Raw genomic sequence first — 18648 nt, 5'->3', positions numbered from 1 at the left:
GCCATGAAAATAACATTTATGTTTGAGAGCTGTCCAGAATGGTTTCCCTTTCACCTCAACCCCATAAAATATCACTAGTGCAAATAAATCTTAGCGTTTTTAGGCAGGAAACTGAATGGGATTCGGGTACATTTATACGACTTATAAAGAGATTTACTGTGTTAAATGTAATGGTCCCTACTGACATGACTTATGTGAGTTTACCTGCACAGTATATTGTGTGAAAATCTTCAAGAGACTTTGATGTGAAAGCTGTTATACAAAATTACATTTGGCGATCTATGCATCGTGAATTTAGGAAGGTTTTACAAACGTGAACAGTGGGTGTGGTGTGTGAGAGAGACTCCCTATCTGGACTTGGTCTTGAATCATTCAATTAATGAAACTGCTGTTATTAATCTTGCAGGGATTGTTGGTAAAATATTTTTAAAATTACCTACATTATTTTCACAGGTCACTACAAATGTTTATTTGTAGCTTTATTTCAGTCATTAATGGGATAACAAGCAATTGCTGTGGAGGGCTTTGGGGATTTTGGTTCATTTGATTGGAGTATTTTTAAAACCTTTTAAGTGTTCGGATATTGGTGCTGAAACACTTTACTGATGGCACCCTTGTTTGTGTTGTATGGTCCTCTGGTTTTAAAGTTGATTTTTCTCATTTGAGATAATGAAATCATCTTAATTTATGGAGAAGGTAAAGATTGAAAAGTTGGGCTTGCTTTCCTACTTATACATTATGTTAGAGATTCAGAATAAAGCTGGCACTGCAGCCCTTTCCACAAATACATTTTGCACACTTATTTAAATGTGATCGGGGCAAAGGTCACAGGATACACTGCTTAATATTGTTGGCTTCCTTTTATTGCACTTGATTTGTTTTTTGTTAGATTGCTGCAGCAGAACTATGTGAAGAATTTTCTCCTAGCCTTTAACTGCATCCTCCCAGCAGTCAGATGTACGTCATGCATCCTCTAAATAAACGGTGGTAGTTCTTCCCTTTTTTCACCCTTTTCTAGTTATTTGTTGCGAGCTTTCTTATATGCCTATTTTCATCTCTTTTTTTTCTCCCTTTCTCTCCCCCCATGAGCCCATTTCACCCATTTTGTGCTTTTCACTCAACTCCAGCTAGTTTATTGTTTGCAGCAATTCAAGAACAGCGACTTTGTTTTGTAAGAAACATACTTTTGAGGTAATTTTGCATATGTTGGACCTTTGAAGTGTTTTGAGATGTGTTAATGACACACAATGCAAGTATCATTGTTATATACAGTTAAGCACTGCTGCTGTGGTATTTAATTGGCTTTATCAATGTTTATTTGTAATAATACTAAAATCTTGCATTTTCGCCTTTCAAATTGGGAGGATATCAATGTTTCACGGGATTCACTGTAAAGTGTAGTAATTGTGTTTGTTTGTAGCTGATGACAATTTCAGGCTAATCTTCTTGAACTGTTTTACAGTCCTTGATAATCATGTTAGATAATTTCCTGTGCAATGCGTACTGTAAACATTGATGGCTGTCACACAGCTCCAGAATCCCTCATTACTGCTGATACAGAAACTGGAAACTTGTTTTATTTAACTAAAAATAGGGTTTACTCATTTGTTCAGTTGTAAAATTGCTACATTATTGATTCTACAGTACTACCAATCACTCAACATTAATAATAATAATCCTTGCATTTGTTATAGGGTTTTTCATGTTTTCTAGACTTCTCAAGCGCTTCACAGAATATACTGTAAAGTGAATTGACTATATTTGTGGGCGAAACACGGCAGCCAATTGCGCACAGCAATGTCCCACAAATTTAATCATGGATTGAAGTGACAAGTTTTATTGTTTTTTTTTCTTGAGTGGTTATTATCAGGCATGTGGAGTAAAGAAACTTGCCCAAGGTTTCACCGTGCCAGGAATCGAACCCAGGTCTCTTGCTTGCAAAGCGAGTGCTCTAACCACTGAGCTACAGGACTAGTTTAGTTGGATAAGCATTCTCTTCAATCTCCAGAGACATTCCAGCATATTCCAGCTAACCTAAATGAAGAGTAGGAGAAATATTTGTGCAATTTGACTTTTCTGCATACATTGTAATTTATATTAATTTTAATTCACACTCGATTTTAGAGATAGAGATGTTGACAAGATTTTTTGCTTGCAAATAATGTTTATTTCCAAAGCCTAAATGTTTTCCAATTGTATTAATACATTTCTGATGAGTAAACTGCTGTTAACTCCCTGTGTGAAAGTCGATCCTTGGGTTGATTTCAAAGTGCTGTACCAAACTATAATGGTTGCACTCGGCACAGTAGCAAAGAATGTGAAGCAATGCTCAAATTAAAATATTGGATTTTCTTTTACTAACTGCTGTGCAAAATTTGTTCTTTTGGTAGGGTGCAGTACCAAAAGGGAATGCAACTAAAGAGTTCATTGAAAGTTTACAGCTGAAGCCAGGCCAGGTGGTGTACAAGTGCCCCAAGTGTTGCAGCATCAAACCAGAGAGAGCACATCACTGCAGGTAAAGTGGGAATAAACATGAATTGCATTTTATTTTCCACATTACATTTGTGTCCATCTCCTATTTACAATTGATGGATTGTTGGTTTTTAAACAAAAAAAGCTATTGTAAATTGTTCTGTTTAAAAACCAGTCTGAATTCAAACATAAATGAAATGAGGACGTGAAAGGCGCTATGCAAATGCAATTTTGTATTGTAAGACTGTTTGGTGATATATGTTAATGAAAAGCTACATTGTGCCCATCTTTACTATTTGGAAAAACCTGGTAATATTAGTTTGGAAACTCAGTGATGGAGTGGCTACAGCACTATCATTTAACCTCTGGATCTGTATTTCTGTCCAGCCTAGACTGATTGGATGGATTTCTTCATGCTTTATATAATTAGATGCTCAAAACTGCTCCAACTATGGCCAAACCAATTGCCTCTTGATCTTCAAGTTAACACAGCTGACATACCCCCCCCCCTTCCCGGAAACCATGCATTATAACAGGCAGGTTGGCACGTATAAGGTATGGAATTCCATTTGCCACTCTTTGCCTTCCCACTCCACTAACTTTACTATGATCTCCTATAGTTTTCTGCATCCCTCCTCAGTTTACCATATCAACTAACTTGGTAGCAGCAAATTTTGATGCCAAGTGGAATCAAACGAAAAGCTACTGAATTTTCATCTTGTCTTCAAGGTTTTATAAATCCTTGAATTCTCATGGTTGTATCAGCCATAGTGAGATTTTTTCACAAGGGGTTTGGTGCGAAAAGGTGAGAAGATGATCAAAAAGGCAACAAAGCTCTTGCTTAAAGTAACGCCAGTGGCGCTTTTATTTTTAATTGGTCCAGGTAAAAGAAACCAAAGCTGTCTCCACACATTGGATTTAACTGAAATAAAACATGCCTTCTTGTCCTATATTACTGACATGCTTTACATCTCCAGTTTGAGAGCATGATTCTGGAATACATTTTGTTAGTGAGTGAAATTCATAATTTTGATTGAAATGATTGAAGCTTCCTTTAAACACTGTCTTTCAGCGTATGCAAGAGATGTATTCGGAAGATGGATCACCATTGTCCATGGGTTAACAACTGTGTAGGGGAGAATAACCAGAAATACTTTGTATTATTTACAGTAAGTGTTGATGTTATAATTGCATTGTTAATACTAAAACATTGCCTATTCAGGTGGACATAAATATTCTCATGGCGCTATTCAGAAAAGTGAAGGGGGTTTCTCCTGATCTCCCAGTCAACGATCCCTCCAATGAAATTGGTCATTTCACTACATGGCTGTTTGTGAGATATTGCTGTGAAAATTGGCTACTGCCTTCACCTACAATCACTACACTTTAAAGTGAACCCTATGAAGGGTTTTGAGTTGTCCTCCTGACGTGAAAAACGCTATATTAAATGAGGATTTTTCTTAAAAGCACAATATTCTCAGCTGTATATTTTGCATAAGGCTGAGATAATATCAATAACTTGTTCTTTTATATTAAACACTGATTATTTTGCACATATTCTGCAAATGTACCAAGTTTCTTTTTCAAGACATGGCTTTTCAATAATGTGGCCCTGCACTAGCAGAGAACGAGACCTCTACGGTTGCATTTTTCAGTTTTTAAGTTAAATCTAAAACTTAGATTACTAATGAAAACCACTTAAAAATGTTCTTCTGTGTTGCAGATGTATATATCTCTGATATCACTACATTCCCTTCTCCTGGTAGGCCTTCACTTTTTGTTTTGCTTTGAAGAAGAATGGGCAAGTAAGTATAAAGCAAAACACTAAGACGATTAAACTTCAAATAGGCACTAACGCATATATCATACGTGTATTTATATCAAGGGAAGAGATGAGATGTTGGTACTGGGAACAGAACATGTTGGACATCAAATGCCTGAAATACATTTGGATAAAGCATATATCAGGAGTTAAGTGCTTCGAGTGAAGGGTGCTATGTAAATGAAGTTGTTAACTCCCACAATACCCCAACGCGCACGTTTCCCACTTGCCAGCCCCCACATAATACTCCCTGGAATTAGGTAAATGGTGTGTATTCTTCCAGGAAGAGTGCACATTGTAGGTGACATACATATGTTGACCTGTCAGTCTAGCTTGGATACTTTTAAGCACTCGACTGACCAAAAATATCTTTACTGCAAAAAGGCTCTACTGTGCCATGTGAATTTTTCTGTTTCCCACAGCTTATGGTTTTGAGTGATTTGGCCAATTTAGTTTTGAATTGACAAGTGCTTTTTTATTTGGTGCTTAATGATCGAACAGACGTGACTTGCTGCTTGGAGTCCTAATTCCAAATGACAATTGTTCTGATTATTGAGCATTATGTTCTGTTAAATCAGATCAGATTACAGGTGTGTGAATGTGCGCAGTCTGCACAATCTACCAATTCAAGATAGTTTTTGGTCATTACACACTGAAACTTCCAGCTGTATGAAGTGCTGTGAAAATTCCTCCTGATATGAAAGGCGCTATATAAATTACATTGTAATACGTTTTTAAAAAGCAAAACAGCTATGGCAATATTTTGGACTTTTCTGCCAATACTATCAATTCAGTATGCTGCTCCCTACTGTTGTCAAGCTCAAGAGTTCACTTCCTCTCTATTCCAGTCATCATTTCTGCCAGTGGTGTCACCAGCAGTCACTGTTTGTTAATAGAAACCCATATTTAACCAGGGGTAACTTTTGAAAAAAAAAAGCTGCTGCTTTTTCCAAAATCTCCTACTCTGAAGGTAATGACTCGTAATTTGATACAGCTCTGTATGTGCTGACAGTTTCCCAGTACTTTGCTCAAGTGACAGCATAGACAAATTGATTTAGTCATGCGAGTCAAAAGCTATTTGGCAATTGATAGTTGCTGAATGAGTTGCTGGGTGCTCTCTGTATGTGTACGATTGAGAAAAATATGATTTGTCAAGCGAAAGGCATCTGGCAAAATTGTGGCAGCTCTGCTATCACATGTTAATCACTACAAAATCGCAGCATATCTCTGGTGTTAGGCACAGACTAAGAGTATTGAAGTTCCATTATTATTGAAAGGATGATTATTCAGTGAGGTATGTAAATAGTGAGAGGGGAAGTTGTTTTTAGTTTATTCTGTTGCACGTTACTTTTAAGCGGGTTATGCTGGCCTACATGATTGAAGTTGAATTGTTAAATCAAGCTCCCAAATTATGTATTTTTGTGAGGGAGATGCATGAGTGTGTGTGTTTGTGTATATGTATACATCACCTCACTTCAGGAAAGATATTAAGGCCCTGGAGGAGTGCAGAGCAGATTAACCAGGAACGAGAGGTTATATGTATGAGGAGAGATTGGAGAAGTTGGGTCTGTTTTCATTGGAACACAGTAGGTTGAGAGGGGACCTGATTGATGTGTACAAAATAATGAGGGGTTTTGATAGTTTCTCCCTAACCCACTGGAAGTTGGGGTGACTAGGGGTCATAGATTTAAGGTACCCACGTAAGAGCAAAAGGAGAATTTAGGAGATTTTTTTTTCACACTGAAAGTTGTTGGAATGTGGAATGATTAAGTTGAGGGAGAATCCATTCTAGTTTTCAAGAGGGTCGTAGCCGGATATATGAAAGAAGCTTGACTTATGGAGATATGATAGGGTAGTGGGATTGAAAAGAATTTGCTCTGAGAGTCAGTGCAGACTTGATGGGCCGAATGGTCTCCTTCTTGAGCTGTAATTTTCTATGATTATATTCTGTAAATATGTTATTTCAAGTGCAGCAGCTTTACGGGATCAGGTTCTTGGACAATAATTGACGTATTGATAAACTTGTAACTTGAATCTTACTACTTCATCTACATAGAGATGGATGTGGAAACCAAACTAACATGTGTTGCCAAGTCTGTTGATACTTGTAGCTGGTGAAGAGTTTGTATATAATACTAACCACGATGTCTCGGTTTCCTAGAGTGCAGTTCATTCTCACCGCCATCCACAGTGATTCTCCTCATTCTTCTGTGCTTTGAGGGTCTCCTCTTCCTTATCTTCACTGCTGTGATGTTTGGCACTCAAGTACATTCCATCTGCACAGATGAAACGGTGAGTACTTGTCTCAGTTTTGTGCGTATTCTTTGATTTTTTTAAAAAAGAGTAAATTATCTCCTTTCAAGGACACTTCATCGCATGCTAAATTTTATTTTATTAGTCTTCATTGTGTGGGACTAACTACATACAGATATGCTAAAGTGAAATTCTGCATCCGTTTGCATGCTGATGAAGAATTAACATCTTAGCAATTCACCATGCAACAACAACAAGATTGCATTTATAGAGCACCTTTCACGTCGGGAGGACGTCCCAAGGCGCTGTACAGTTGGGTCGGGACCAGAGGAGGGGGAAATGGTCAGGGTGAGGGGAGGGAAGGGAGGGAGCGAGGAGGGGGTAGAGAGTCGAGAGGGGAGGTGAAGGCACGGTTGAAGAGAAAGGTCTTGAGACCGGCCTTGAAGGAGGAAAGGGAGGAAGTAAGGCGAAGACACTGGGGGATGGAGCTCCAGAGCCTAGGGGCTGAGAGGCTGAAAGCCCGGCCACCGATGTTAGGGCGGGGAGTGTGGAGCAGACCGGAGCCAGATATGCTCAATAAACTAAGTGGCTGTGAGATTCTTTCTTGTAAGAAGTGTCGACCTTCGCTACTCTTACACCTCCTAAAGCCAGTTACATAACAGCATTGACAGCAGCCAATCTACTGCCTTTACTCTTTGCTGGTGAAGTGGAGGCCAACGAAAAATTTAAAAGAATTTTGGAAAATGGTGCACATCAGTTTACCGATTCAAAATGAGATCTAAGAAAAGGAATAGAATAAGCCTTCCATTGCATGTTGTTCCATGTGCGATCACGCACACACCAAAAGATGCTGATCCATGCTGCGGCATGGTTTTCATGCTGTTGGGAGTCTTCCAGGAACAGGAGCTTTCATGTGCGGCTGAGTATCAGTGAGTTATCCAAAGCCTGGTTTTGGGTGAATCACACTATCGCACTCGAATATACACATTTCTGATTCTCATCCAGACCACGTGGGGAGGTGTTTCACAAGAAACATGTGAACGTGAAGAGCATGTCCATCTCCATTGCATTAGTGAGAGGAAAGAAAACATTGTTGTCAGTTATGCTGGAAACTACACTTATTACGATCAAGTCACTGGATAATGATCAGGGTTGAGAGAGTTTTCCTCACCCACAGATTCTCAACACTGCGCTTTATTGCTGTGCACATCCCATTACTCCTTGTCAATGATCATTTGATTCATCTAGGAGGATGGAACGTGGGAGTTTCTCAGTCTGTTTCAGAACAGCACTAAAAAGTTTTTACACATTGAAGCATTTGTATACTGTTTTTCAAAAAAAATGAAGGAGGTAGAATGATATTCATTGCTGTATCTGTGCTGCATAAGTTTATAAATAACCAAAATTTTTAAATCATCTTTGCAGTTGTAGTGTAAGCCACATAAAAACAATTGGTGCTTTAATTTGATATCACATTTATTAGTCAATTCAAGAATTGGGTGAGAATTAGTTGAACCTGCAATAGTTTGTGGTTTTGTGTAGTTCTGTTCCCTGGTGATGTTGCCATATTATATAGAACCAGTCTTGTGGTAACCATGCTGTCTTAGTTTGAGGCAGGCTATAGAGTTTATTTCAGTGAGGAAGGAGTTTTGCAGTTTGGTCAGGACAAGTCTGCCTTTGTCTGCTTGAATGGATTTTGTATGTTCTTTGAAGAGATATGAAAGGATGGACTTTCTGTAGGGGGTTATGAGAAAGCAAATGGTTGCTTTGCCTAATGATCTGATTGAAATGGTTAAAACAATGGATGGAATTGATAAACTAGACAAGGGACAGATAGCTCTTTACTCTGGAACAGTGCTTCCAAAACAAGAGGACATAATAACATTAAAATTAAGGTCGTTAGAAGTCAGATCAAAGACACAGAAAAAATTTTTTCCGCAGAAACGTTTAACGATGTGAAACGCACCGCACAGAAATGTAAATATGCCAAATTGATTAGGATGTTCAAGGTGGGAGATGGACAGATAATTAGGAAAAAGTATATTAAGGGATATGGAGAAAAGGTAGGAAATTGTGATTCAAAAATCTGCCTTAATCTAATAAACTAGTAGAACAGGCTCATTGGGTTGATACCCATTGGTTTATTTTGACACTTGTGGATCAGACTACTGTACTTGTGGGTACTGTATGATGAATATAGCTTCTGTAGGCAAATAACAGGAGTGCAAGAGAAAAGGAAGAAGTTAATCGGACATAAATACAGTAAATCCAGTTTGTATTGTCACAACAACAACTTGCACTTATATAGCACCCTCCACGCAGGGTAGCGTCTCAGAGCGCTTAACAGTGGCGGAGCCTGACTCTGAGCTGGAGAGAGGGGGAGGTGGCTAACCACCGGTATTCCAGATCAGCCACTCCGAGGGTGGATAGGGGGAGTAAGGGAAGGAAAGAGAATTGTTCGGGACCAGCCCAGCTCTGCAAACATGCGGTACTTCCATCACATTTGTTTATTTCTTCCTCCTCCACAATTGTCTTTGATGGCATGAATGACATTAAAGTCAGTTGTGGGCGAGTAAGATTATACAGTTGTGATGGAACCAGGCTAATGGATGGATTCATGTTTGTACCTCTTCATTTGTTTCTGTTACTGTCTCCTTTCATTTATTCTATTTCTTTTGTATAGTTTTTATTCGATTCAGTTCCTGCAACTGTAGAGTATATTTTAAATGCGCTTGTGCCTGTTTTGTGTAGCATGCCACAACTTTTTGCAATTGTTTTGAATGCTTTGTTACTAAGCATCGTGAGCAATAAGAGTTTAATTTTAAAAAAATTCAGTGAACAGTTAGCATGAATTTGCAACTTGCCTTTTTAATGTCACAAATCCTGGTGTTTCTGTCAGCCACTGGATGTGCCATGTGAAAGTGTTCATTTTGCTAAAGTGTTTAAACTGGTTTGGAATTACTCACTAGCAGCAGTTGAATTGGAACCTGCTAAAACCTACATAGATTGAATTTTTCTCAAACAGAATCATGTAATAGGTTTCATTAGAATGCTTGGCATCTTTATAGGTGCTGCCTTTGCTTTTTTTGCCTTTGCTTCAAGCATATCTGTAAAATGCACGTGACTGAAAATAAAAATGGTGGTTTAGATTGCTGATGTAGCACCCACAGTGCTGGTCGGAGTGGAAATGGGTTTGCCCATGTGAGTGTGTGTGTGTGTGTGTGTGTGTATATTTATCACACTCTCATATACACATACCCGGTACGATTTCTGTGTCTCATCCAGACCATCTGGGGAGGTGTTTCACAAGAAATATGAGAACATGAAGAGCATGTCCATCTCCATTGCACTAGTAACTTCTGTATAGAGGCTTTCTCGGAGATCTTGGACCAGGTAGCTTGCTGCCAACTTGGTCGAGGAATGGTGGGTGGCAAAGAGAACTTCCACAAATGGCAGGGGGAGAGAAATTTCTTTTTAAAATGTAATTGAAACTTCTAACGCTTGAGTTGCTTATTGTATTTTTGTAATTGAAAATTGTGTCGAATGTTTTTTCAATTGAAATATCTGAGTTTTGCTGGTTTATTTTTGCTCTAGTGGTCTGTATAGTGGGTAGTGACAAGTCCGCTCCATCATCTGACCACCTTGATTTAAGCTGTTGCTATTTCTGTTTCCAGGGAATAGAGCAGTTGAAAAAGGAAGAGAGAAGATGGGCTAAAAAAACAAAATGGATGAATATGAAAGCTGTGTTCGGTCATCCATTTTCAATAGCATGGCTAAGCCCATTCGCAACTCCAGACCAAGGGAAGATAGACCCATACCAATATGTGGTCTGAGTCATCCTAGGCCAGCAATTCAATTGAAAATCATTTTAAAATACTTAAAATTACCAATCATTGTAACATTTATAAGACCGTATCCTTTCTGGTGGCCTATATTTTTAAAGATATGGATGATCAAATCGTGCACTTTGTTTTTTAACATGTTCCAACCTTCTCTGTTTCATGAATTCAAATTATAAAGCTGCAAATACAATGGAGGTCATCATAAATCAGGCCTTTGGAGAGAGGATTATCCTTTGATACTTAGCAAGTTTCTTAAAAACTGTTGATGGGTGAAAAACTGAAATGAAGAAAATCTTTATTAGAAGTGATTGATGGATGATTTTCAAAATATCAATCTATATAGGGTTTTTTTCAATTTAGGGCTGTTTCTTGCTGCTTGTTCCTTCTATTGGTAATATTTCACTGAAAATTATGCATTTATGCTTTCTCAGTGACTGTATATCTGTGGTATAAAGCTCTGTTTTCTCTACCATGTTGCCATTACTGGTCTTCATGGTACTTAATGGGGTGCAATGAGATTAACTGTGGCTTCCACATAACTGCCCGGCAGCTCTGAGATCCTGGCATCCTTTCCTCTGCTTCATCCTGGGGAGTTTTCATACCCACGGATTTGATTGATGATGGCAATCTGATATCTTCACACTCGTTCTGGAATTTGTTTCATGTGTTCACAAAAGAAAACCTTTCTCCTCAACGTTAAGGCTTATTGATAGGTATTTAAAGGAACAATAAATCACCAGCACTGTAAATTCGCTTATTTTAAAGTCCAGTGCATACAGACCTCTTAGGCAAGAAGGAACTTTGGTCAAATTTCATCAATGGCATTGGATTGGTTATCTTCCTGTTTCATTTAATTAACAATTGTATCCCTTGGACAATTTGTATGGTGCATGTATGTAACTGTCGTATGCTTCACCGCAGTGAGTGATTTACACAAGTCATTTGTGGGTTAGTGTCATGGATAGATAGCAGTGTCACCCATACCTGTGAAATATGAAATCGTATTGCATGAAAACTTTAAAAACAATTCTTGGAAATCTTCAAAGATCAATGCCATGAATGCCAATTTAGTGCATTATTTCCCTTTCTGTTTTCCTTTATATTAATTTTCACTCTTAGTCCAATTGATGGTAGCTACTATAAATATTCTGAGAAACTGAGCCTCCCATAATCTTTTTATAAAGTCTTCATTATTCAGTACTATAGAAAAGTACTCTTATGTGTAATGTTTACGATTTTCAACTGATAAATTGTTGAAATTGATCTTCCAAAATTAAAATAGATATCTGTGTGTGGGCCCTAATGAGGCTGTGGTGCCAACAAATATGGAATTTTTTTTTTGAAATCTCCACAAAATGACTTCTTCCTTTGTCCCCTTTTGTTATGCTTCCCTTCCCCCTTCCCATCTTATTTTCTGTCTCACTGTTCTCTTTCCCCCTCTCAGTCACTTCAGTTACAATTTACAGTATCTGTACAGTGAAAGCTACTAACAATTGTCTTAGCTGCTCATAAATGAGGCCTTTTATAAGTTATGGTATTCAGTTTGCAGAACTGTGATGAATGACATGTGTTTTCACATCGGGAGAGATTAAGAGGAGTGTGGAACAGCAGTCTTTCTACAACAGCTCTGTTCTCCCAAGTTCTTGGTGGTATCTGGTACAGATTGGAAGAATTGAGGAGGGTGCTGTTAGTTTGGGAGTAGGTATGATCAAAGCATTTCTTTTGTTGGGAGTGACTTTTCCTCCATAGTAGTGAATCTCTCAAAGTTTATCTTCTCAGAAATTTTAAATTAAGTATAAAGTTTGATACAGCATAGTCTGATTTAAAAAAAATTAAAATGCTCTCTTGTGAATAGTTAAAACAAGGGTTTTTAAGAGCATAGTTTATAGTATTTTGCAAAATTTAAAATTTTACTCAACCACCAGTGTCTCAATTGGTAAATGATCTGCTAAGTGTGGAACTGAATATGCAGACCAGGAAACCTCGGTGTTCTGGGCTCAGTTAGCTGACATGGGGTTGATTGGGGTGCGAACAAATGGCTTCAGAATCCCAGATTGGATATATGTGAGACAGGGGAGTTGGCCAGGGATACCACTCCTAATGACTGTCTAGTGACTCATGTCGAGCGAAGACTGAGTGAAGCGACTATAACACCTCCCATACCCTTAATTTAAACTATTGCTTTCCAGTTCACACTATTTATTTGGGCAAAATCCCAGAGGGCTGCTGTGACTCGTAGACTGTACACCTGCTGAAACCAGCCCCTCTGGAGATGGGAAGGGAGAAAGAAAATTGGAAGTTTAAGTTTTTATATCCAGCTAACCATTTTAAATGCTTTTTTAAAAAGAGTATGAGCATTACAAGTGCATTCAATAGTAGGCTTTTGTTATGTTTACATGTAAAAATAATCAGGGACTTGGGCATACACTTACTTATTATTTTGTACATCTGTCTGATTAAGGATTAAAGGAATAGCACGAAAGGGTAGATCTGTAATTTCCTAAAATGTCAGTGGAGCTAATGGAGACTTCAGGCTTGCACTAGGTTTGTGTATATTAAGGTTAGACTATGAAATGCTTGACTGTTTTCAAGGAGTCAGGTGGACCTGGTGAATTCACCATAATAAGGCAGAGCTAAAATTTGCATTAATATTTATACAAAGCTCTTTGCAATTCAAGAAGATTGTAATGCAGTATTGATATTGGACAAAAACATTGATATTGGCTGTAATAAATCACAAACTATTGTGAATTAAAACAAAATGCCTTCACATATTTTCCTCAAAAGATTAAAAATTCCTTTGCAATGCTGGAATATGCAAAGATGTATATTGTTTATTATTAAGTGAAGGTTGCAAAGAAAATTACTGTTTTTTTAAAAGACACAATGCCAGGCTTTTTATCTGTCATTTGAAGGCTGCCTTTGCCTTTTTTGCTTTGCAGAGTATTGAGGAAACTAACTGTTGGTTTAAAATTTTGTTGAATAAGTATTACAGCATTGCCAAAACAGACATTAAATATTATTGTTTCTTGCAGCTTTGTGTCCTGTATTTTGCTTAGGGGAGGAGCAACAAAACTGTTTTAGACTGTGTATAAAAGCGGTGGGGCTTGAGGGTTTCTGTTTCAAATTATTATAATTAAGCATTTACTTCAGATGTAATCTGGATGCTGTGTGTGTGATTTTTGGATACTACTATCAATTAAAGAAACATAAATTCCAAAGAGTGTGTATTGTGTTTGGATTTCACCCACAAAATATACAGTCAATTCACTACAGTATATTCTGTGAAGTGCTTTGAAACGTTTTGAAGATGTGATCAGGCTCTATATCAAATGCAAGGATTATTATTTCCTAGGGGGGGCTGCACTGCTTGGTTAAATTACTTAAAAGTTACTGTTAAAGATTCTGGTTGGAAAGACTGGCATGTCTTCCCCAAGAGCAAAGCAATGTTGTTGTAACACTTCTCTATTCTTTCCTTTTTCATTCTTGTTACAATAAGTTTTGCTTAAATGTCAGCTTGCTAGAATAGACAGGTGGGAGTCAAATCACCTTTTCTCTTTAGACAGAGAATAAATACCACAACTACATATGTGAATTAAATAGGTGGTTGAATATGTCTAATGCCCTCTAGGCTCTCACATGAAGAATACCCAGGAAATGGAGTAAGTAATGCGTTGAGTTAAATGCTTTCAGCCTATGTGCAACTGGGCTAGAATAAAAACTAAATCTGAATGCTGATCCCTATCCAGTGACTCCTGCATGTAGTGGGCATTGTTTGAGAGAACAACATTAGGTATGACTGAAATGCCTCATGGTCAAATAGCTGACCGACATTCACTGTTTAGGTTCAGATATCAAAAACACGTTTGGTTGAGGGACAAGCGGGTGAATGTTTGAGCACTATCTCACTGCACTGCCAAGGGATGGGATACATTTGATTTCCCCCCCCACCCCCATCCTGTCCCATCCCCCACCCCACCATCTCCCTCCACTGAGGTTTCAACTGTCTTGTCTCCTATATTCCTTCCAGCCAACCAAACTCAGGATAATTGGAGAGAGGGCCTTGTTTGCGCTGCTTTCAGGGTTTTGAAGAAGGATGTTGAAAAGGATCTTGAAAGCAGCTTTTGATTTGGATTTCTTTGCTTGGGTTCCCTCCCTCAGAAAAACAGTCAAGTGTCTCAGAAGGTGTCATGAATACTGTAGCTGAACACATTCTGCTCACATTTCAGGAACTCTTACTATGGTGCATCTGGGCAGATCAGCCTGGTGAGGCAATGGCGAGTGTGTGTTCACTCACCCTCGTACTTTTCAGAGCGCAATTCAGTCAGTTCTTGGGTGGGATGCATATATATTGTTCCATCTGTGTTGAAGAGCCCCTATGGACAGTTGCAAATTGTTTTATTGTGGTAAGACTTTATATGGAATCACTCCCAATGGAATGGCATCATGTGAGCAAACAAGGTGAGATCTATCTTTTGGAGTTCCATGAGGAAATGTTAAGGTTTCTATGTACTGTCTGGTACACTCTAAACAATATGGTTGGTCTTCAAAAGGCAGTGTGAGAACGAAAGGGAAAGATTTCCACTCTGCGCATAAGGGTGAGAGAACAAGAGAGTTTCCTTATTACAGCTGCAGATTATGAAATACAAGTAACTGGAAAATCAGACGTTCTTAATCTGGCCGAATAGTAACTTTCTGCAAATGTATTTAGATCCTCAACATCGGCCTACACTGTGCCTGTCTTCTTGGAATTCACCGTTATCCTTATGTAAATAGTGTCAAAATTTCTATGGAGTTGCTGATTGATTGCTAAGGCCTCTGCAGAACCAACACCTGCATTGTACTACGTTTTTGTGTTTCTTTGCAAGCCTGTTTTTTTTGTTTTCTGTAACTTGGTTGATACCTTTATGCACGAATATGGCACTGTAATGCCATTAGAATTTAATTGTGGCAGTAGGGAGGGGTGAGAATGAAGACCATCTTGACTAGTTCACTGTTAATCTACATTACAAAGAATGTAGGGAATGTACAGGCTGTTCGGCCCCACCAGTACATGCCGGTGTTTATACTCCACACCCATTCTTACTCTCTCCCAAATCTTTCTATTCCCCTGTCTCTCATGTGAAGGTCTAGCTTCTTCTTGAATGCAACTATACAATATATTTATGTATGCATTTTACTATACCAGATTTCCATATCTTGTGTGTTTATTTAAGAACTTCCTTAACATCATGTTTTTCATTAATGGTTATAGTTTTCAAATTGGAAATCAATATGTGAATCAATTAAAATCCAACCATTGTACATATACAATCTACTTAATAGATAGCTATGTCTCTATCACTACTCTCCCTTCAATTGATTTTAACAATGAAACAATGTGGAGGTCATATCTGTGCTGCTTCCAGTGTGTTTGGATTGGATTGCTGATGAGGTGAAAATAAAAGAAATCAATTTAGGCAAATAATTGAATTCAACCCCAGGAATGAATAAGAAGTCCTAGAGCAATCCGTCATGTCTCCAGTTTTCTACTAGCCTTTGACACTGATATATAATCTAAACATCACTTTACTATTTACTTTCATCTCACACCAATGAAAAAAGGAACTGTGGAATCTGTTTTTCTCCTACATGTTACTCTCACTTTTGCCTCTGCTGCTAACATTACTAACTCTATTTTTCTTGTCTTTTAACACTTGCAGCTATTCATGGGAATAGAGATGGTCTCCACACAACTATAACTAGAATCTGTACTTTATTGCTGCAGGTATACTTTCTATATGAAATCCGTCCATGCAATATACTCTGTGATCCATTTTAGCTTTGTCTTCCCTTATCCTCTGGATCTGTGCCACTGAAATATTCTAGTCAAGGAAAGGAAATCAAAATTCCTCTCGTGTCTGGCTTCGTAAGAGCCACTGGTGTATTGAACTCTGATGGATTTATAGCAGATGTGACCAGAAATTGAGTACAAATTTAATATTCAGAAAAATTGCCCTTTCAGATGCTTCATATACATATTCTTAGAATCTCAATCTGTGTACTGGTTTACAAAAAAGGGTGATTCAGCTGAATATCTGTATATTGTCTTATTTCAGTCCATTCCCTTTATATGTTAATAGATTTACATGTGAAATGTATATACTCTTATTTGGATGGCAAAGAAAGGCGAATAATAGGCACTTCCTTCTGTGCTTTATTGGTACAAACCTTATAGGTGCAAACATCCTAGGGAGTTTAGAAATGTGCTCGTGATAATATAATACAAAATTAAATTTCTGCAGTGCCTTTCCTGTCGGGCCGACGTCTCAATTCGCTGGACTGTCAGGGATTTGGACCCGAGGGAGCGAGAAGGGACTTTGGGATGGAGTTACAAAGGGTGGGGGTAGAGAGGCTGAAGGTCCAACCACCGATGGTGGGGCAGGCCGGAGCCTGCTGGGAGCGGACAGGTTGATAAGGTGTTAGCAGGTCATTGAGGTAAGAAGGCTGTGGAGGGCCTTGAGGATGAGGTTAAGAATTTTGAACTCTCTCCTCTGAGGGATAGGGAGCCAGTGGAGCTGGACCAGGGTGGGTATGGAGGCAGCCTGAGGAGTGATGCAGTGGCAGAGCTTGTTTGAAATCTTTTAACAAATGACATTTAGCAATTTTTTAAATTAATGATGATGACTCATCTTGTGTCCTATTTCTGTCTATGTGAATGTGTAGTATTACAAGTTTTTGTGATAAACATACCATTATTTTCTGCAGACATTATATTGTGCCATCATTGCTATTTCCAGGGTATTGAGCGTCTCAAAAATGAAACTCCCACTTGGGAGAAGAAGTTGTGTTGTGAAGGAATGAAGGCAGCGTTTGGAGGGAGTTTCTCCATCGGATGGTTCAATCCATTCAGTGGTCTTTGCACAAGGCAGCCCCAAAGTGTGAAAACTGATGGGGTTGAAATGACTAGGCAAGAGTCCTGAAGTGTTAATCCAGTCCGCTGCAGATCAGTAACTACTGCTTTATGATTCTGAATCGCTCCTTTCTCATGGACATGAGGCTTTATCGATTTACTGGACATTCCTGAAGACCAAAAGCTACAAACAGAACCCATAACGGCCTTAACACTACTTTGAAAGAAACACTTTGCGTGTTTTCCTGACGACTGTTCAACAATATTAAAAATAGTAATATTTTTAATATCTTTTCACTGTCTGAAACAAAACTACTATATAGTATTCCTTTGAACAAAACAAATGTAAAGCTGTTTTTATGTAAAATGAGTGAAGTTTTGTTCTGTGCTTTTTTTTTTGGTCTGGAATAATTTTGAAATGCACTTTTCACTCCTATGTACCTTGGAATAGAGAAAAAAGGATATCAATCTCCACTGCTCTTCTGGGAATAACCAGAACTGACTTGCCTCTCTTCACATAATTTGTTTTCCTTTCATATTCTCAGTAACAATAAGGCTGAGAATGAAAACCTGTCATCTAGGGGAAAGAGTTATTTTTACAGAAGAACATAAGTTTTCATAACTTCAATCATACCTATCTCAAAATACAGAGACCTGTAAGCTGCACCTCTGTACTATTTTGCAAAACCCAGGCATGTATGTTGGCACATGTGCAACTGGCTGTTTAGGCAAAGGTCACGCTCAATGTGAGATGTTAAACCAAGAACAAGCAGAAGTTAAAGATCCCATTGGCACGATTTGAATAGAGAAACAAGTTTCTCCTGGTATCCTCGCCAATAATTTTCCAGTTGAAATCGATCTCCCACTTCATGGCTGATTGGGGGGTCATTGTGTGCAAATTGGCCACCATATTTACCAACAAATACACAGTCACTACATTTTACAAAATATCCTATGAAGTGCTTTTTAAGTTGTTTTTTGACAATGTTTTAAGTGCTATATCAAATGCTATTATTACTATTCCTGTCCATTATTAACTTTTTTAAATAACACAGTAACACAATCACAGTAAGAGAGGCAAATTTACCCTCCTACTGAGGCAAATGCTCTCAAACAACCCTGACTATTGAAAGCAGAGAATCTAGTACCCAGAAGTCCCAATTTGTCTGCTTTCTCTGCTGGATCTAGTTGCTTCATTTCTCTCCCTTCTGTCTATCTGTCTCTCTTTCTCTGCATCAGATCAAACTGCTCCTACCATAATACGTTTATCTGAACCTGAACCAAAAGCTTTTAGTGACACAATAGTTAGACAAACAACACACAAACGTGCATTTTTTAAATCTTAAAAATGTCTCAAAAGTGCCTCA

The 18648-nt window shown here is 38.3% G+C and overlaps 1 protein-coding gene across 6 annotated transcripts in view; it reads left to right on the top strand.

Annotated features, from left to right (window-relative positions):
• Nucleotides 1-18648, top strand: part of LOC103183920 (zinc finger DHHC-type palmitoyltransferase 3) — a 30371-nt gene that overhangs the window by 6580 nt on the left and 5143 nt on the right. The window contains exons 3-8 of one of the 6 annotated variants that reach the window (XM_007901680.2): nt 2391-2515; nt 3545-3641; nt 4196-4277; nt 6456-6586; nt 16092-16156; nt 17169-17228. In XM_007901680.2, the coding sequence (XP_007899871.1) occupies nt 2391-2515; nt 3545-3641; nt 4196-4277; nt 6456-6586; nt 16092-16130 (474 nt within the window). In that variant the 3' untranslated portion in view covers nt 16131-16156; nt 17169-17228. Of the gene's footprint in view, nt 1-2390; nt 2516-3544; nt 3642-4195; nt 4278-6455; nt 6587-9832; nt 10071-10221; nt 13611-16091; nt 16157-17136; nt 18184-18648 lie in introns of those variants that run through there. The other 5 variants (XM_007901678.2, XM_042346416.1, XM_007901679.2 and 2 more) reach the window with 5 other exon arrangements.

Source organism: Callorhinchus milii, unplaced genomic scaffold, assembly GCF_018977255.1.
Source record: "Callorhinchus milii isolate IMCB2004 unplaced genomic scaffold, IMCB_Cmil_1.0 Scaffold2, whole genome shotgun sequence".
Classification (NCBI taxonomy): domain Eukaryota; kingdom Metazoa; phylum Chordata; class Chondrichthyes; order Chimaeriformes; family Callorhinchidae; genus Callorhinchus; species Callorhinchus milii.
This window is presented reverse-complemented; position numbering and strand designations above follow the sequence as displayed.